We start from the raw sequence: 21,658 nt of genomic DNA on the forward strand, positions 1-21,658 counted from the left end.
CCAAAAAGTAAAGAGGCAACAAAGCAATGAGATTTTTGAATGTCTGGAGTGCGGTAGACAGATAACATCACGTATCGGGCTTTTCAGTCACAGAAAAGCTCATGAAAGAAAACGCCTTGCGTGACCATCTTCTGATGCGTGTCAAATACTCGTCAGCGAGTAATGGCGGTATGTATGTATATGGTTGTCATTTTGTCGATGTGCCCAAGATCACCTGATGATGGAGTAGGGCTCCGAAACCGGTAGTGAGAGCAGGTTGATCCACATTATGACAAACATAGCGTAGAATTAAATTTCTATATAAGCAGTTAAGTGGCAACAATCCTTATATAATTTTATAAAATACGTATACTGCAAGAAATTTCTTTTCTATTTTATAATTTGGCTTGCCTGAAAAGAAGCCTTTTACCATCTTTTTATTATCGATAGTTGCGCCCCGGTGGTACGAAAGTACTTCCATTGCACGCAGGCCGCTATCTCCCGTTTGGGAGTTAATATCTAACCGACACTTTCCGACAAGTCGGAATTAACTATCTCTGCGCTGTGGTTGTCATTTTGTGGATCTGCCCAAGTTCACCTGATGATGGAGGAGGGCTCCGAAACCGGTAGTGAGAGCAGGTTGATCCACATTATTACAAACACAGCGTAGAATTAAATTTCTATATAAGCAGTTAAGTGGCAAGAATCCTTATATAATTTTATTATATACCTATACTGCAAGAAATTTGTTTTCTATTTTATAAAATAAACATGTATATCCTAAACATCTTATACCTACAAAGTCCGGCAATAGTGCGTCGGGCATCTATAGCTTCTAGAATAAAAAACTTGGTAATTTTGTTCAAGTGTCTAACTTAAAGTAGGTATGTACTAGGATGTATTTCAGGAAAATATTTTTACTTCTACAGGGTGGCTCAAAAAAGTGTGAGTGGATCGGGATGATGAATTTTAACGGGACACCCTGTATATTATTACATTTTTGACTTCCTTTCAGATCACTTTACATAATCCTAAGATATAAGTTGTGTCGATAGTTTCAGAGATATTATAAATAAAAGCCTTTCTTAAAAACATTATTAAAAATAAAGAACTGTCCTGAAATCAAAACTATATTATGTATTTACGTTAGATGATCTGTACTTACTTTGCTATAAATATCGTATAGGCGGTATGACCTTATATAACCGTCAGGCCTACCATCTTTCTGGGGAAGAGGAGTAGTAAACTACTCCTAGCCGGCCGAGAACGTAGCACACAGAACTATCGTCGCGGTCCTCACTGTGCCATAATAGTCATCCCGTGCTAGAGTTGCAGCCAAAACTGTGCGGCGGCGTAACCGTAACAGTTAAACCTTTTCACTCAGCTAACAATGATGGAACATTCGAGTGGGACAAAATCATCATCCGGAGGTAAAATACCCCCTCGATCGGATCACTGGGAAGGGGTGCCTACTCGAGCGTATCATCGGAGAAGCAAAAAACAGGTTTCACGTTTGCGGCGTGGAACATCCGCACTATACTGGAAAAGATAAACTCAAATCGACCAGGGAAAAGAACAGCACTGGTCTCACAGGGACTCCACCGACTAAATATAGATGTTGCCGCTCTTAGCGAAACTCGCTTTGCGGGTGAGTGTAGTCTCACTGACGAGCATGGCACCTTCTTTTGGAAAGGTCACCCCGCAACACACATGAGAATTCATGGCGTAGGCATTGCAATCAAAAACGAAATCGCCACCAAATTAACAGAAGTACCTATTGGTGACTCCGTACGTCTTCTCCGAACCCCATATCAGACAAAATTTACGTCAACATTATTAGTGCCTACGCTCTCACCCTAGACGCTAAAATTGAAGATAAGGATAAATTTTACCAAGCTCTACAAAATGCTCTCCAACGGATTCCAAAGCACGAACGAATCATTTTGCTAGGTGACTTTAATGTTCGTGTCGGTAAACAACAGGAAATATAGTCTGACTTATTGGAAAAACATGGAATAGGAAACGTAAATAGCAATGGTGAACGCTTATTAACAACATGCACAGAGTATAATCTATGCATCACCAATACGTGGTTCATGTTGAAGGACAAGTTTAAAGGTACCTGGAAACATCTCAGATCAGGTCACTGGCAACAATTGGACCACGTAATCGTTCGAAGGACGCATCTAAAAGATGTCAGACTCACAAAAGCCAGAAAAGCTGCCGAATGCGGCAGCTACCACCGACTTTTAGTTTCAAAAATAAAAATCTAGTTAAAACCCAAACATCCACACTGTAAAAAGCAAAACAACATGACCAGATTTAACGTACGGGGTCTAGAGACCAAAAATGCCACCAATGCCCTCCGGGAAGCCATCAATGAATCACTTCCTTCGATAACTTCTATCTCAATCTTGGAAGCTGAACAAGGCTGGGTACAATTAAGGAATGCGATTCATAAAACCAGCGAAGCAGTACTGGGAAAGTCCAACAAAAAGAAACAACCAGACTGGTTTAACGAAAATCAACCTTATGTACAGACTTTGTTGGAACAAAAGCGTAGTGAACATCAAGCAGTCACTGCAAATCCACTCAATCCAAGGCTGGTAGATAACTTTAAAGCAGCTAGCAACACGCTTCGGAGTAATCTGCGCCAACTAAAGGATAACTGGTGGTCACAAAAGGCTAAACAGATTCAAGAGTATGCCACGCATCACGATTATCGTAAATTATTCGAGGCTGTAAAAGAAGTATACGGCCCAACCAAGAAGGTAAGGTGTCCAATCATAGCACAAAATGGCGAACTTCTAAAAGAAGAAGAGCAAATCAGAAACCACTGGAAAGAGCATTACAGCCATATCTTTAACCAAGAAAACAACCCCAATATGAAAGCACTAAAGACAATATCTCAGTATAACAGCCTCTATGTATTAGATATTCAAATAACAGAACAGGAAATAAAGACCTCCATAAAACAGCTTAAAACTAACAAATCAGCTGACCGTGACGCGATTCCGGCGGAAATCTATAAGTGTGCAAGTAAAGAACTTATTGTTCATCTTAAGGCTCCATTTCTCCGCTCCAAAGCGGAGAGGTACCTTTGGACTTTTGCAAGGCAAATATAGTGAATATATTGAAGAATGGAACACAGGAAGTGCATCAGACTGCGGAAATTACCGGGGAATTTAACTATTGGTTATAGATGGAAAAATTCTTGCAAAATTTATGTCAAACCGCCTGCACACACATAGAAAAAATCTTTCCAGAATTGCAAACGGGTTTTCGCACCAACCGTGACACCGTCGATTTCATATTTTCCATCCGCCAACTACAGGAAAAGGTAAAAGAGCAGCAGTTTAAACTTTACGTTGCATTCATCGATCTAACAAAAGCCTTCGACTCTGTGAACAGAGATGCACTTTGGGCAATTATGAAAAAGTTCGGAGTACCCATCAAATTTCTTACGGTGTGTAAAAGCCTCCATAACAACAACAAATCAAGAGTGTCATATCATGGATCACCTGAGCGATCCCTTTCTAACAAGCACAGGCGTTAGGCAGGGATGTGTCTTAGCGCCTCTCCTATTCAATATATTCATGGCAGCGCTCTCCATTATAGTGGACAGCAAACTGCAGGAGAGAGGATTAGGCATTAGATACAGATACGACGGCGGTCTGTTCAACATAAAAAGAATAAGGGCCAAAACATATACAAAATTCATCACAGAACTTCAATACGCTGATGGCTGCGCTCTGGTTGCAAGCACGTTACAACAATTACAAGAAATGTTAAACACATACTAAGGGTCGGCATTTTTGGTCTTTTGCCGGTCTGGGTGCCGATTTTAGTGTGTACGAAGAGTACGGTCAACACGCTTAGTAAAATAAGATGTACTGAATAAAGACAGAAGGCAAGTAGTTTTCCAAGCGTATGGAATCTAGCGTCAAATTAAGTGTTTATGTAATAAATACTTCGTATTTTTGCTCTCTCCGACTTATTAGATTGCCATAGCGATTCACTCCTGTACATGTAAACGCCGACCCAAGGTTTCGCTTGCCAGCAGGGTATACCAGGGTATACGAGGCTTTGGGCCTTAAGCTAAAAATCGACAAAACCAAAAGAATAAGGGCCAAAACATATACAAAATTCATCATAGAACTTCAATACGCTGATGGCTGCGCTCTGCTTGCAAGCACGTTACAACAATTACAAGAAATGTTAAACACATACTAAGGGTCGGCATTTTTGGTCTTTTGCCGGTCTGGGTGCCGATTTTAGTGTGTACGAAGAGTACGGTCAACACGCTTAGTAAAATAAGATGTACTGAATAAAGACAGAAGGCAAGTAGTTTCCCAAGCGTATGGAATCTAGCGTCAAATTAAGTGTTTATGTAATAAATACTTCGTATTTTTGCTCTCTCCGACTTATTAGATTGCCATAGCGATTCACTCCTGTACATGTAAACGCCGACCCAAGGTTTCGCTTGCCAGCATGGTATACCTGGGTATACGAGGCTTTGGGCCTTAAGCTAAAAATCGACAAAACCAAAATTATGTGCACTCCCCTGGAAGATCACAACAATGCTATAAAAATCGGAGAAGAACTATTAGAATATGTAGCGGAATTCAATTATCTCGGCAGTTTGATTTCGGAAAAGGCCAATATCGACACTGAAATTCAGCACAGGATTAGCAGCGCCTCAAGAGCATTCTGGAAATTAAAAGACAGGGTTTTCTACAATCACGACTTGAATACAAAAACGAAACTTGCAGTGTACCTTAGACAACTCTTAAGAATCCGGTGGTTCCATCATGTCTCAAACATATCGGTTCTTCGAAAAGCTAACTGCGAGAGTATTGGAGTTAGGGTTACAAAATCCCGCTTAAGATGGGCTGCGGATGGCGGGTTGGATAGGCTGGGTATGCAGAATGCAAGAAAATCGCATACCAAAATCTCTGTTTTACGGTGAGCTTGTAGACGGTAAGGGGAGGCCGGGTGAACAACTCAAAAGGTACAAGGACATTTTCCCCGAAAACTTAAAGGGGATTAACATGCAGAATGAGTGGGAAGAAGCAGCTCACAATAGAACTCTGTTGCGAACAAAGCAAGCTATAAAAATATACTCTTTCGGAAATTCCCGTCACTAAAAACTTAAATAACACCCTAAAATACGAAGAGAAAATCACGACGAAAGTATGATTCCCAGAAGAAAATGTGGCTGCAAAATGGTCACGTACATCACGTACCATCCGGGCAACTGACCTTTTGCGGGAAAAAATAAAAAGTCTCTCTCACCGACTCTCTTACGATTTTCAAAGTTTTCACGCGCCAGTGAAGAAAAAATTATAAAAGTTTCTGCACCAAGGAACAACGAAAAATACGCCAGTTATTTTACGTTTCACACACAAGTTATTTTACGTGTCATACACAAGTTTTATATTTCTGTTCCAAGAAATTCTAATTTTTCCAAGCCAGGAAAATCAAATTATTCAGTAAACGCGGAAGTTTAGTGCTAGGTGATTACATCTTCCGAAACCAGCATTTGTTAGTAGTATGTAGTATTAAGCTAGATATAGTTTTTTCCTAGACTATAAGCTTCCGAACAGTGAATAGTGAGTGCTACAAAGTGTGTCTAACCGACCAAATGAAGTTTATAGCGCAGTATAATATAATCCTTAGGTATTATACTGTGGTCAGCTGTACCTTTTCACCGCCAATACAAGTGCAGGAGTGAGGTAACGAATTTTGAATATTTATTCATGACAGGGTTTTAATGACAATTTTTAATGAGAGTGATTTGGAATATTTACATGCAAATTTTTTATCAAGTTTTAGATTTTTTTATATTTTCAAAGATTTCGTATTTCTTGTAACAGATAGTATAAATTTTTTGCCTAGCATAAAGAGTATGAATGAGAGAGAGTGTAAGGATTTAGTATAATGGAAATAGGGATATTGTGTTTATACTTTTTATTGGATTAAATATTATTTGCTATTGTTCTACATTTATTTTTTAAACAAAAGATGTTATCGTGGGGACTATATATAAAAGAAGAATGAAATTATTCGGCAAACCTACAGTAAGATTAGCCATGAAACATGGCTAAAATACCGACTACCCGTAGACACTTAGTAACGAATTTGTTTAGGCTTCATTTTTAGACACTTCATTCGTCTTTTTTTTTATTGAAATATCCAACCAGTATCTCCTTGACAATACAGTCTATACTAAACTAGGTAGTATACGTAGTACTACTTGCTTGTCTCACAAGCTAATACTATCACATATCCTAGTATGTCTGTACGGCAGGAATAACAAATCCTGCTCCGTACAAACTCAATGGAGAAAAATTGTAAATTCAGTTAACAGCGACAACCAAAAAGTAAAGAGGCAACAAAGCAATGAGATTTTTGAATGTCCGGAGTGCGGTATGCAGATAACATCATGTATCGGGCTTTTCAGTCACAGAAAAACTCATGAAAGAAAACGCCTTGCGTGACCATCTTCTGATGCGTGTCAAATACTCGTCAGCGAGTAATGGCAGTATATATATGTATATGTATAAACATTGTAATCTTAAATCATACAGGATGTTCAAAATTCTACTCTTCAAACATTCTAAAATATAAAATAAAGTTTCTTTTTTTTTTAATGGAACACCCTGTATATTATTTTTTTAGTAATGGATAATTAAAAAACGAACATTTTTTGTATTTACAGTATTTCATTGGCTCTTTAACGGTTTCGCAGATATTCGTGATTTTATATTTCATACTGCATTTTCCATAGTAAACTTTTATCAAAGCCACCCAATGATTTTTCTCTCGGATTTTACCGTTGAAAGAGCCATATATGAAATAATACCACGAGTATCTGCGAAGCCGTTAAAAATTTTGAAATACTCTAAATGCAAAAAATGTTCATTTTTTAATTTTCCATCTATTAAAAGAATAATATACAGGGTGTTCCATATTTAATATAACGAAGAAAAATTAATTTATATTTTAGAAAGTTTGTCGTAGCATTTTGAACACCCTGTATGATTTAAGATTACGATATTTATAGCAAAATAAGTACAGACCATCTAAAGTAAACACCTAATATAGTTTTGATTTCAGGACAGTTCTTGTATTTTTAATATTTTTTTTAAAAGGCTGAAGAAAGTATATTTTTTTTACTTATTAAGTAAAAAAAGTGTAAAGTGATCAGAAAGGAAGCCAAAAATGTTATAATATACAAGGTGTTCCATTTAAAAAAAATCATCTTGATCCACTTACATTTTTTTGAGTCACCATGTAGAGGTTAAATTATTTTCCTGAAATACATTCTAATACATACTTTAGATTTGCACTTAAACAAAATTGCTGAGTTTTTTTATTTTAGGAGCTACAGTTGCCCGACTCACTGTTGCCGGACCCTGTATATTGAGATATAGGGTGGTAATTTTTTCTAAAAAATATTTTTTTTATTACAACTCTGATGTTATTGTAGATATCTTTATGAAATTTGATACACGTCGATGCATTATTCTTTTTAAGTACAAAAAAGTTTCTTGTGTCTCTAAATTCCCATCCAGTCGCAGCAGAATCGATTTCAACACAACAGTTGCCGCATCAGATTTTTAGTGATTTGACCCCGAAGTACTTTATTTTTTTATACAAAGCTATTTGGTCCAACGAAAAAATCAAGAGACAAATATTGTTTCGAAATAAACGAAGATTTTGAAAGTGATATTTATTTTAAGACAGGTCAGGTGGGCGTAGCATTTTTTCTCGAATTATGTTATATATAAAAGCCGTGCGGACGCCACTGGTTGAAATAAATAATTTTGTTTCAACACTAAAAAGACGTTTTGCTGCATACAAAACGTGGATCAAGTTTTATAAAGATATCTATAATAACGTCAGAGTTATTATGTATTTTTTTTTAAATTTACCACCTTCTATCTCAAAAGTTAAGATTTTTTCTGGCCAATCCTGTTTTTCAATTTCCCGAATAGCATCCAAGTATCGTACGTGACTATTGACTATCCTACCTTGTCCAAATGTACTTAATTGAAATGAATGGAAAAAAATCTGACGTAATGTATGGTGTGAACTGTGAATGTGAACTGGTATAGACCGAACTTCTCAGAAACTTAGAAAGAGAGTATCACTGCATAAAAATGATTACAAAGATAGACCTAATATCACTAGTCACACACACACACACACAGTTCACATCAGATGGTTAACAAAAAATGGTTGTCAACTATTATAATAATTACAACGAATGAGATTCTATTTATACGTCTCTTTTACAACAAGATCTAACAAAAAAAACATAAAAACTAACCAATACTATACAGATACAGGGTGTCCAAGGAATAAGTGCAAGTATTTTAACTGGTAGTATAATTCGACCCCAGAAACACGCCCATGAGGTTTTTTGCAGAAAAAAATATGTTGAAATTTTTATATTTTTCTTGACATTTTCCGCAAAATATTGAGAAATTTTGGAGTGCCGCTTCTTCAGTTTCTAGAAATGTATTTATAGTGCTTCGAGAGAATGCAATGTTGTCACCTCATACGTTATCCACATTCTATATGTTTATAAATTATAAGTTCCAATTTTTTAAATTCCTATAATAAAAGTACTTAAATTAATTTTATTCGCTGTTTTTAATCATTGTAGTATTAAGTACAGTACGTCTATCCGTTATGTAGCTACGGGGTATCCGTGAGGGGGGAAACGATATTCTCTCGATATATAGTTTTTCGTGCAAAAAATAGACGACGCGTCCCTTCAATAAAAATTCGACAAATTTGCAAGTAGCCAATGAAATGAGTGGGTGGAGTGCGAATCTCTGCCCCTTCTACCTGTTTGTTTATTTAAAAGTTTTTTTGTCCGCATTCGTTTCATAGACACATATCCAGTAGACGCGTTGTGCAACGTATACTATATTTTAAATACCTTTTTTACAATTTAGTAAACTGAATGATGTAACTAAATAAAAAACGAAAAGGAAAAATTAGTCGGGAAAGCCCTCAATAAATGACTAATTTTTCCTTCACTTTTAATATATTCCCCTCACTATTTCAATTTTTATCAAATAAAAAACAATATAGCAATTTTCAACAGTTCAGAATCAGCGCCCTCTATTAGATATGTAAATAGCCAACGTTTGATCTACATTTAAAATAAGCTGATGGCATTTTTAGGTTATGTATTTCATTAGAGATTTACACAAAACAGTAAACCTCCGACAAAACTAAAAAAAATAGCTAAATGTAAGGTAAGCCTGTATAAATAGTTTTGTTATCCAAATAGAAATATCAATTATTTTGTTTGTCCAAAAAAACAAAGAGAGAAATTAAAATTATTTAATTACATTTTAGAATTGTCAGTTTTCATATGAATGTATTCTGTACCAAATAAAGTAAATGTAGTGCTATCGAAAATCGCAATGAAATGAAGTGTCGTTAAGCGTAGAGTTGCGGTTTTAGGTAAAGTGATAAAACGACGCTCCATCCTGACTAAATCGATCTGCTATCTATCGAAATCCCGTTTTCTAATGTTAGGTAAGTCTTTTACTTCTAATTTGAACATTTCAAGTCGTTTTGAAATCATTTTTGTCGATGTGTCAACACTGGGCGTCCTACGAGCGGAGATCAGAGTAATTGCTTGGTATTTGCGGCTAATTATTATAGATTGCTGCCGGCTCTCAAAATGTTGCCATTATTTTTTTTAAATTTTAAAAGTTAAATAACTGGGTTATTATCAATTTACTTTAAAAAATGGCAAAGGGGAAATATGTTTCTGTTGGCTAGATCTACCACCACTTAAAACACCTGGACTTATTTCCGGGACACCCTGTACAAAAAAGAGATCCAACAAATTCGAGTAATTGAAGGCTTATTCTTTTCTTTTCTAATTATTTTTAAATTTTAAATTAAAGCAAGTTTCTACCTCCATATCTTCAGTTAGTTAGGTTTGAATTTATTTATTAACCTTTTTGACTATATGTATAGCTGCTTTACATTTTTACGATGCTTACCTGAGATTTATCATATTTAAGCCGCTTCCAAATAAATTGTTTCCTGTCTGTTGGATTCTGTGAACCACTTGTATCATTCGAGTAATAGTTTGGATTTGAAAAGCTTCGACTGGCACCATACAAGTAATTTTTCTTTCCTCTTTTGATAACAATAAATGTGACTACAGCAATACTTGCTATTATGATAGAAACCATCGGCACCTATAAAACAGGAATCAACTCCATAGAAAGAAAACCTTAATAAATTTTTATATTATAATTAGATAAGCAACGTTTTTCAGTGAAATCGCATCATCATAATATAATGATATTTTAAATATTTTATACATCTATAGAATTTTTAATACCTATTTGTATTATTTAAGTTTGTTATTTCTAATGACTTTTCGTTTGCTATCTAAATTTTACGATGTTAATTTTATTTTTTTTTCATCGTATCAGATTCTTGAAAATTCTTTCTTCTCTTTCCAAAATGATATTGAAAAATTAACATCAATAGAAAAAATAACAGCTCTAACATGTACAGGGTGGACCATTTTGGTTGTTTCTATAGGGTATCTAGGAAACCGTAAGAAATATTCAAATTTTGATACCGCAGTCTCGGGTTCTTTTTTTGAAAAAATAACAATGGCGTAAACGGATCGTGGCTATCTTGATCGGTTTCGAAGCTACAGGGGGATTCTCAAATTTTGTACTTTTTGAAGATGTTCGATAGTTTGTTTATTTCAGCCAACCACGAAAAAATGAATTATACATTCTGAAGGCACTTTTCTGTGTAGAATGCAGTGGCGTAGTCAGACTTTTTCGAAAAAAATATTTTTTTAGATATTAACTATAATAATATTTTTTTTTAAATAGAACCCCCTGTATATTTTTAAATTTCCTGATTCAGCTTGGCATGGGCTTTTCAAAAATATATAACACTCTATATTTATTTTCACTATTAACCTCAACATTTCAAATTTTTCTTAAAATATCCCGTTAGAAATAGGCCGCGCCGAGTAACAAAGTAAACGGTTGTCATGGTGATCGGAACATACCTTTGATGGATGTGTGACATTTGATTTCAACAAATTGAAGTGTGTGTATTTTAAATAATAAAAATAAGTAAATTTTAAAATTTTGAGAAATTTAATATGTTAGAATGTTATATGCGTCTAACAAACATAAGCAAATGGCAGCTGATTTATATTTTGAGCGGTATCCTAAGCGCGAGCAACCAATCCCAGTCATTTTTAAAAGGTTAAAAAATAGTTTAACCCTAGCCGTCTAGGTCACCTGATATCATTCCCTTGGACTTCTTTCTCTGGGGCTTTCTGAAAAACGCAATTTATCGAGATGCAAATAGAACATTAGAAGAGTTACAAAGTGTAACCAACATACACTTTCGAAATGCTGTTAGCGGCCGGCGCGCGGCGGTGCGGCGTGCGGAGACGATGCCAACTCTGTATAATAATAGGTAGCAGTTTGAAAATTTAATGTAGTCTTTGTGTTTTTATTTTTTTATACTAGCTGAGAAGCCTGATTGAAGTAACCTGTTGAATTTGTATTAAAATATGTTCTTTTGTTTCTGTCACACTTATTTTTTATTTGCTTCGTTTTGTTCGATTTTATTTAATTGCTAATACATGGGGTAATTTGAAAGTAGGTATTCCCTTGTTTCCTTTAATACTTGGCATGACCTACTAAAAGGAAAGTCGACATCTTTAAATAAATTGGAATTTTAAAGTTAATAGTGAAAATAAATATTTAGTGTTATATATTTTCGATATGCCAAGCTGAATCAGTAAATTTAAAAATATACAGGGGGTTCTATTTAAAAAAACATAAGTATAGTTAATATCTATTTACTTATTTTTTATTATTTAAAATACACATACTTCAATTTGTTGAAATGAAATGTCACGCATCCATCAAAGGTATGTTCCGATCATCATGACAACCGTTTACTTTGTTACTCGGCGCGGCCTACTACTAACTGGATATTTTAAGAAAAATTTGAAATGTTGAGGTTAATAGTGAAAATAAATATAGAGTGTTATATATTTTTGAAAAGCCCATGCCAAGCTGAATCAGGAAATTTAAAATATACAGGGGGTTCTATTTAAAAAAACATAAGTATAGTTAATATCTAAAAAAATATTTTTTTCGAAAAAAGTCTGACTACGCCACTGCATTCTGCACAGAAAAGTGCCTTCAGAATGTATAATTCATTTTTTCGTGGTTGCTGAAATAAACAAACTATCGAACATCTTCAAAAAGTACAAAATTTGAGAATCCACCTGTAGCTTCGAAATCCATCAAGATAGCCACGATCCGTTTGCGCCATTGTTATTTTTTCAAAAAAAGAACCCGAGACTGCAGTATCAAAATTTGAATATTTCTTACGGTTTCTTAGATACCCTATAGAAACAACCAAAATGGTCCATATAAACTCATGGTAAATGGTTGCAAAACAGAAATGTTTTTTGTTTACCAGCTTTACACTGTTCTTCCCGATTCAAATTATCAAAATCCGGTATAGTGGCAGCTGCAACGTCTGCAATAATTATGCTTTATTTTTAATATCTCGGTTTTTATATTCCTCGCAGGAGACATCCCATATACCTACTCCTTTGATTTTCCAAAGCGTATATCAATAATTCTGTTTCAATTTTAAAGATATCTACTTATTGATTTACTACTGCAACGACGCTTATCGACATAAATTGCAACGCAGCACTTCGTCCTCGACGGACGGTCCGCGTGTATGTGAAATAGCCTATTTAAGGCCGATTCTCACCTAAGCGGCATCGAGCGAAGCGACGCGGCGCAGTGCGGCGCGAGACGTAGCGCCATACCGGATCGGCTATTCACACCTAAGCAGCATTTGGCAGCAGCAGAACCGAATCAGTAGAGTTTCGTTTGTATTTGAGTGTATACGTAGGTGGACGACAATGACTTCGCACACGTTAGATGATTCTACATGCTCATCATCAGAAAATTTTTTGTTTGTCGCTGCAATATGTCACGAACATGAACAGAAAAAGAGCAAAAAAAGCGGTAATATTACAAACAAGTACTCAATGTTACAAAAATATTACAATACAAATGAGTACTATCAGTGTGGTGCGGCGCTTCAAAATGACGTTTCCAATTGTTTGCGTGTAATTAAATGATACCGTCCTCACCTAAGCAGTGCGGCGCCAAGCGTATTGTCGCGGTCTGCGATTTTTCAACGCTCCCTAAAGGCCGATTCTCATCTAATCGGCATCGAGCGAAGCGGTGCGGCGCGGTGCGGCGCTTTAAATGACGTTTCCAATTGTTTGTGTGTAATCAAATGATACCGTCCTCACCTAAGCAGAGCGGCGCCAAGCGTATTGCCGCGGTCCGGCGCGGCGCTGCAATTTTTCAACGCTCCTAGGAGCGTTGGCTCGCGGCACGCGTATCTAAACTCGCGCGTGATCGCCTGCTGACGACCAAGTGAGGATCACGAAGCGTCAAAAGCAAGCCACGTGACGACTTGAAGAGGTTATTTAAATTGTAAAAATTTGTATTTGTAGTGTTTTGAAAATGCATGGACAAGAAAAAATTGATCGACTGATAGTACTCATTTGTATTGTAATATTTTTGTAATATTGAGTACTTGTTTGTAATATTGCCGCTTTTTTTGCTCTTTTTCTGTTCATGTTCGTGACATATTGCAGCGACAAACAAAAAATCCTCTGATGATGAGCATGTTGAATCATCTAACGTGTGCGAAGTCATTGTCGTCCACCTACGTATATACTCAAATACAAACGAAACTCTACTGTTTCGATTCTGCTGCTGAATTAAATGCCGCTTAGGTGTGAATAACCGATCCGAAATGACGCTACGCCTCGCCCCGCACCGCGCCGCGCTGCCTCGCTCGATGCCGCTTAGGTGAAAATCGGCCTTTAACATGTACGATTAAACCCGTACGCGCGCGGGCGCTCCTTCGAAGCATGTGCTCGACGGATGGCCGTCGGACGGAATCATCCGGACGGAGCATACGCGAACCATGTGAAATTATTCATATAAACTCATGGTACTTGCTCGAACTCGCGGACGGTCCGCTCCATCTGAAAGCGCTGTAACTCTCCATTTTTTTTATCTGGACGAGCACTGTCTTATTCTAGATGTCAATTACACCGCAATATGGCCGAATCTATTGGATCACGACACACCTTTGTAATTAAAAGAGTGGGAGGGGGAGTTGTTAAATTGATAACTGATTTGAAAGTTCAGATTTCCAAAGACAATCTTAATAACTGGAATACAGATATCGTGCCAAAATAGAGAAAAAAAAGTTTGCTTGTTTAACATAACTGCATTTCCTTTAACCAGCCAACCACCAGTATACAACAGAGGCGCATAATATACGGAAGTGGTAATGGTGGTGATGGTGGTAATAAATTACCCCTCCCAAGAGGAAATTTATGAACATAAGATGTGTTATAAAATAAAATTGTCTCAAAAGAAGTTAATAATACGAATCAAAATATAAAAGGATCATACTGTATTTCATGGACTATATCATTTAGATAAACTTTATTTCATGGACTATATCATTTAGATAAATGGACACTATTTTCATATTTTTTTTTAAGTTTTGCAAATCTCGACTTTCTAAAAAATCCTATACATAATTAAGAAAGGAAAAAACATCATGCAAGAGCGCCATTCACCCTCTATCACCCTCATAAATAATTAGTTTTAGTCACTGGAAGGATAAAAAAATTAAAAAAGTGTAAAAAATCAAGATTTCAAAACAATTTTGAGGCCAAAATTGACCTTCTTTCAAGTACTTTGATTTCGATTATTTTCAGAATTATTAAGATTGTTTATTTCAGAAGGGTATAAACAAAAATTATATTTTGTGTAAATAAAGTTTGTCGTAGAGTCATATATAGGGGTGTGCAAAAGAAAAAAACGCTTTTTTAAATACATAATAACGTACAAAGAGGATAAAAATGCTTTTGAAGTTGTTATATTTGCGGCTTTTATAAATTTTAAGTAAACAATTGAAAATTAAAAAAAAATATATTTGTTGAAAAGTTATACAACATCCAAAAAATAGACAATAATTAAAACTTTCATCTGAAGTAGTTCTGAAACTATTAACTAAAGAATCATACTGTATTTCCACAGTCACAATAGCTTTCAGCGAAAATATAATTCAAATTTAGTACTTTATGTAAGTGTTAAATATTGCCACTACCCCTACCAGATTCAATCTCGAGATGTACCACTCGTATACAGTAAATATGTACTCAATATATCGATACTTACCAAAGTAATAACGTAAAATGCGGAAGTTTGATCAACAATTCCTGCTTCCTCGGGTTCTGGACTATATTTAGGATGAACCGATGATTCATACTGTTCTTCATCATCATCAATTTCTTCATCTTTAGTGCAATCGTATCCTTTATTTTCGGGACAAATATTAGATACACGTGATAATGGTGCTGCAAACAAAATGAAAATATGTGCAAAATATATTATGTGCAAATAGCATTACTAGTAAAAATGAATACTAAGTATATCAAATATATTTTTTTCCGTACATCTAATATATCGTTCGTATTCAAAAAAATTGACCAAATCCATTAATAACCAATGTTTTATTTACAAATGATTTTAATGTATAGACTGCAACAACTGTGTAAAATAGATGACATTGCTGAGGTACAAAGAAAAATGGAGTTGATAATTTTTTGTAAAAATATATAACGTTTTGAATATTATATTGTTAAAAAATTAAGTTCACAAAAATTTGGACTTGGTCACTTTCTCTTGTATGCCGAATGTATACAGAGTGTCCCAGGCTAAGCGTGCATCAGATCTTCCATAAATAAAGAAAGTTTACAGCAACTTTCTTATTTTAAATGGGTGTCCCCATTTTTTATTACATAGTTTAATTCTCTGTAAAACTTTATGAATTTTGATATTAAACACTCTGTATCTAACATTAACCGTTATTGAGAAAAAAATATAATATTTAATATTTGCTGCCTGTCAAAAAAATGCATATAGCCTAATCGTCAGATTTAGTGATTACCACAGCCACTGTAACATAAAGAGAAGACATGTGCCTATCTATTTCTAAAACTAAATTGTTCGAATATTATATGATAATGGCCGCAGCTATCAATTGAGCGATAAAAAATTGTCACAAATATTTCTTTTTTTTAAATGGAAACCCACATTTTTTTTTTCACAAGTGAAAAGGTTTTCCAATTTGTTACTTTTTGATTATAAATGTTCCTATACCCAAAATAAATCGTTTTTAAGTTATTTAAGATTTAGTTTAAGGCGTACATTTTTCTTGATTTTAACCAGTAGCCTATGACTTTTAAAGTAAAGTAAAGATAAAGATTTCAGTTAAAGTCTCCTTTTTGCTGCCAGGTAACTAATCTGGACGGAGCCAAAGTACTTTGTTTACGCGGAATCCGAACAGCGGGCCTCGGCCATATCATGGTCAATGGCCTACCGACTCAGCAAGTGTCTAAATCGACTCTTACTCACGAGATCATCCGGCCTCGAACCGGCGCACGGTGGGATATTAGCATCAAAAAGGTGATCGAAATTCGAAAAAGCAAATTTGTTTAAGATTTCCCAAAAAAAGATAAATGATAAGTTAAATCATGTCTGTCATGAATGGCGTTGCTATGGGTGTGTTTAGTTGCATTCATTTGTTTCAACGAAACGTCAAAGTTGTTACTTCTCACACATAAGAGGTAAATGGCTAAATTTTATGTTTAAAATTATAAATTGTTGTTGTTCTTGTTCTCTTTTTACGTTTATATTATTGTTTTGATTGAAAATGGTTCAGCAAGCTGCAGGTATGTATTCTACAAAAACGTATTGTTACGTTTTTCGTCGGTTCCGTGTGGATAGAAAGTCACAATTTATTTAAACACTATTTATTTAACACTAATTAACAAACAATAACGATTAAAAGAAAACTTATTTACAATTTATCTAATTATTTATCAAACAGAAATTTATTTTGAATTAGCGCGGCGATTGTAACTGTACGCGTCGATCGGTTATTTATCTCTATCCCCTTCAGGTTTCGGTCATCGGCTTATATACGAGAGAAACAGACAGTCCAGACTTGTCTAGTAAATTCTTATTCGTTCTTCGAACGTCGGTGGGCGTATGAGTCATAGCAGGCGCCTGAAGTCTAAGGCCGAATTCACACGGTACGGGTCCGCAACACTGCCCCCTTCTTAGGTACATGCTCGTCCCGAGATGTACACGGTGAATGAAGGTATTTGCAAAGCTGGCCCCTGGTACATTGCGAGGTCTGGTAGAAATAGCAGTCTACAGTTTTCTCTCCCGATCTCAGCTTTGGGTTGTAGCAGCAAACAAGTATCTCGATTCCCGTAAATCTGAACAAGACTTCAATCATGTTCCGGATTGTACGCCGACTCAAACCATCGAGTCCACACGCCAGCTTCAGAATGGCTAATCGTGCAACGTTGTTGTTTAGCAGGGCTTCTCTCAGTTCAATCAGGGTCTTCCATAGATTGAGATAAGTCGGCTTACTCGCGGACCATTCCTTGGTGACCAGGTAGAAGATGTGTCTTGCTTGACCATGTGCATTGTCGGTTAGCCTCAAGGCACTTCCAAGCTCTGGGTCTTGTCGGCGTAGTTCTCCGATACGCCCAAACTTCTCATTGAACGTCGCAGCGATTCCTCTGACATCCGCAAAATCTCGGGCCACAGTGAGCGAGCGAATAATCAGGAGGCACGGAAAAGAGGTCTCGTTGTTCTTCTTTGGTTACACCATAGCGAGCCTTCTCACTGCTGTTATATCGGGGCCATGAAATCATCAAAGGACATGTCCTGATGTCAGGGCAGTCAAAGCTGCAGGTTCTCACGGTTCCAGCACGATCTTCTACAGACGCCTTGGTAAGGGCTCAAATGGTTGAAATGAACTATCCTCGGTTTTCCTGATTTGGCAATTTTCTGATACGGTATACGACGCCACAATCCTATCCATGACTTCGTATGGGCCTTCCCACGAGGATTGTAGCTTCGGAGATAATCCACGACGTCTCTGCGGGTTGTACAGCCACACCAAATTCCCTGGTTGGTATCCCCCATGCTCAGCTTGAATGTCGTAGTGCTCCTTCATTCGGTCACTAGCGCTTTGAATATTTAGGCGGGCTCGCTGATGGATGTCGTCCATCCTTTGACGTAGTCTGTGGACATAATCTTCTCCAGCGACATCTTCTCCCGGTCGGCAACCAAACTTCAGATCACAAGGTAGACATTTGTTTAGCAGGGCTTCTCTCAGTTCAATCAGGGTCTTCCATGGATTGAGATAAGTCGGCTTACTCGCGAACAGGTGAAGGAATTTGTCCCAGTCTCTTTGGTGGTCAGAGACTACTTTGGTCAGATAACGGTTGATAGTTCTGTTCATGCGTTCAACCATCCCATCGGATTGTGGATGTAGAGCAGTCGTCCTGGTCTTACGGATGTTAAGGACTTCACAGACGCCTTGGAACAGATTGGACTCAAAGTTTCTTCCCTGATCTGAATGAAGCTCCATGGGAACACCAAACCTGCAGATCCATTCTTTAACAAGGGCATCGGCAATGGTGGACGCTTCCTGATTTGGCAACGCGTAGGCCTCGACCCATTTGCTGAAGTAATCCATTACTACCACAATGTATTTGTTGCTATCGTTCGTCTCCGGGAAAGGACCAGCCACGTCGATCGCTATTCGTTCGAAAGGACTGCCTACATTGTACTGGCGCATTGGAGCTTTACCGCGCTTTTGTGGACCATTGATAGCAGCGCAAACGTCACATTTCTTGCACCAAGCCCTCAAGTCTTCTTTGCAGTTCACCCAATAGAACCGTTCTCGCAGCTTGCCAAGTGTCTTGGTAACACCAAGATGTCCACTGCTGGTTCCATTGTGAACTTCCTCCAAGACCTCCGGGACCCTCTTCTTTGGAATGACGATCTGCCTTCTCTCTTCTTGCCCCTCTGGCCTCTCAATCACACGGCGGAGTAACCCATCATCTATTACCAAGGAATTCCACTGGGACCAGTACGACTTCACGTTCCGCGAATATCTGCAAACTTCCTCCCACGTTGGTCTCTGGTCCGCGTTTTTCCAGTTAATCACCAAGCCCAACTCTGGATCACTGATTTGGTCATTTGCAAGATCTTCGGTTTGTCAACTATCACCAACCACAGTCGTCCTTAAGACTTTCACTTCTTTCTCTTCTTTGCAACGATTTCCCATCTGTCCGCAATTCCAACAGTGAATCGGTCCCCCCTTCTTGCTCATATACTGATCCAGTACTTTCCGCACAATCCTTTCCACTTTGGAATCGTCGGAACTCTCCTCAACAGCCCGTACAAATCCTAGAGACCTAGAGCATTCTTTCGCGGCCTCAAATTCCAGGGCACGTGCTAGGGCATCTCCCAAATGCGTTGGATGAGCTAAAAGAAGTGTTTGCCTTGTCTCGTTGTCACGTAAACCATCAATAAAAGCCTGTACTGTTAAGCGCTCCATAACATTTTCGGGCATAGCAGGGTAACGAGGCGGGCTACGTCGGCTTCAAACTCCTGCAGAGACTCATTTGACTTTTGAATGCGATTTTTTAGCTGGGAATGATAGACATGTTCCAAATGAGCTTGGCCGTACCTCATTTCTAAATGTCGTACCAATTGCTGATAATCTCCCTGTTCCGATGGTGACAGTGTCTGCAGGATATCAGTCGCATCTCCTCGCAGTGCGACAGTCAAAGCGGTAGCCTTTTCAGCGATTGTCCATCCGTTCGCTCTCGCAGCGGCCTCAAACTGGCAAAAATAATTGGCCCAAGCGGTTTTTCCGTCAAACTGTGGAGGTTTTATAACTGATTTTGAGGCATACCTATTTTCGACTAGTTTCGGTCCCTCCGATGTTTCTTGACATTTTGGTGAATTTGACTTCGCTATTTCTTCTTTTAAAATTTCGATTTTTCTGTTAACATCGTCCTCAATCTGTGCTATTTTGTCTTGTGTATCTATTATCTTTTCTTCTAATTCCTTGGAGTTTTCTGTTATCTTGTTGTATAAACTTTGTTCTAAATTCAATATTTTATTATTGAAGCTGGCCTGTATGTCTTTAGAATTTTCTGCGATCTTATCTTCTAAAATATTCATTTTATCATTTAAAGTTTCTTGCAAATCCTGGGAATTTTCCATAATTTTATCACTGATTTTATTATTCAAATTGTCTTCTAATTTTTGTAAGGACGAGTCAAGGTCACCTTCCAGCTCAAAGCAAAAGGTGTCAGGATCCTCACCTTCTTCAATCAAAACGTCTCTCAGTCTGGCTTGCAGAATGCTTTTCTTTCCATCTGTCTCGCATTCCCTCTCTTCCAGTATGCATTTAATTCGGACACTTTCAAGTCTTTCAACAATTTCTTCGGAGCCATTGTTAGTCTTTTTATTTTTCTAGTCTATCACACACGCCACACTTGACACCAATTGTTACGTTTTTCGTCGGTTCCGTGTGGATAGAAAGTCACAATTTATTTAAACACTATTTATTTAACACTAATTAACAAACAATAACGATTAAAAGAAAACTTAAAGAACTTATTTACAATTTATCTAATTATTATCTAACAGAAATTTATTTTGAATTAGCGCGGCGATTGTAACTGTACGCGTCGATCGGTTATTTATCTCTATCCCCTTCAGGTTTCGGTCATCGGCTTATATACGAGAGAAACAGACAGTGCAGACTTGTCTAGTAAATTCTTATTCGTTCTTCGAACGTCGATGGGCGTATGAGTCATAGCAGGCGCCTGAAGTCTAAGGCCGAGTTCACACGGTACGGGTCCGCAACAGTATTATTTATTTTGATATTCTATATACTAACGATTTTTTTTGCAACTAAAAGTTAGGCGTTTAGAAAATTTGATTAAATTCGTGACATTTTTATTATTACTTAGAGATTTAGTTGCGCATTTCGAAGAATTCAGCATATTGTCTATATACGTTTTACTTAGTAAACATTGGGCTTTCATACAGTAAAATAAAATACTGCGACTTTTTGCGACTTTTCTGATAAAATGAGAAAAACATTCTTGGTTTCCTCTAATTTGCCAATCAGTGATATACTAATGCGAGGTGTAAACCGCGATGGCATTGTTGTGTACAAAGCGATCGCATTAGTGCCATTAGCAGTATAGCACAATTTGGCATTAGTAGCGACTTTAGTGATATGGGCATTGCTCGCGGATCAGGCGTAGCATTAGTAGTTTTAGTTGCGATATTACTACTGGCATTAGTGGCATTGACCGTGGAAACACTGGAACAGTGATTTTTCTTTCTTTTTTTTAGAATCGACGAATTATCCTTTATTTTGTTCATATTATTTCCTCTTTAATTGAAAATAGCAATAATTTATATAAAGTCTACATAAAAAAATTTCGATCAACTATCTGTGTCAAATACCCCACTGTGCGGCGTAAATGAGCAGTGTGTGTCAATAGATTTTACACTTTTGCCTTTTTTTTTTGGACAACAGCACGATACAGAGTTTCGAACCGGTCACCCTTCCATCCACTAGTATCGCCTTACGTCGCTTAACTTCGGTGTTCTAATGGGAACCGGTGTTTCAA

At 37.0% G+C, this 21,658-nt stretch overlaps 1 protein-coding gene across 1 annotated transcript in view; it reads right to left on the minus strand.

Annotated features, from left to right (window-relative positions):
• The window catches only part of LOC115875329 (low-density lipoprotein receptor-related protein 4), a 169,859-nt gene that overhangs the window by 19,556 nt on the left and 128,645 nt on the right, over positions 1-21,658 (minus strand). Inside the window, exons 22-23 of the mRNA XM_030890751.1 lie at positions 15,309-15,487; positions 10,017-10,217 (exon numbers count right to left, since the gene is read on the minus strand). Coding sequence (XP_030746611.1) covers positions 10,017-10,217; positions 15,309-15,487 — 380 coding nt within the window. The remainder of the gene's footprint in view (positions 1-10,016; positions 10,218-15,308; positions 15,488-21,658) is intronic.

Source organism: Sitophilus oryzae, unplaced genomic scaffold (genome assembly GCF_002938485.1).
Source record: "Sitophilus oryzae breed Bouriz unplaced genomic scaffold, Soryzae_2.0 scaffold_1373_pilon_pilon, whole genome shotgun sequence".
Classification (NCBI taxonomy): domain Eukaryota; kingdom Metazoa; phylum Arthropoda; class Insecta; order Coleoptera; family Curculionidae; genus Sitophilus; species Sitophilus oryzae.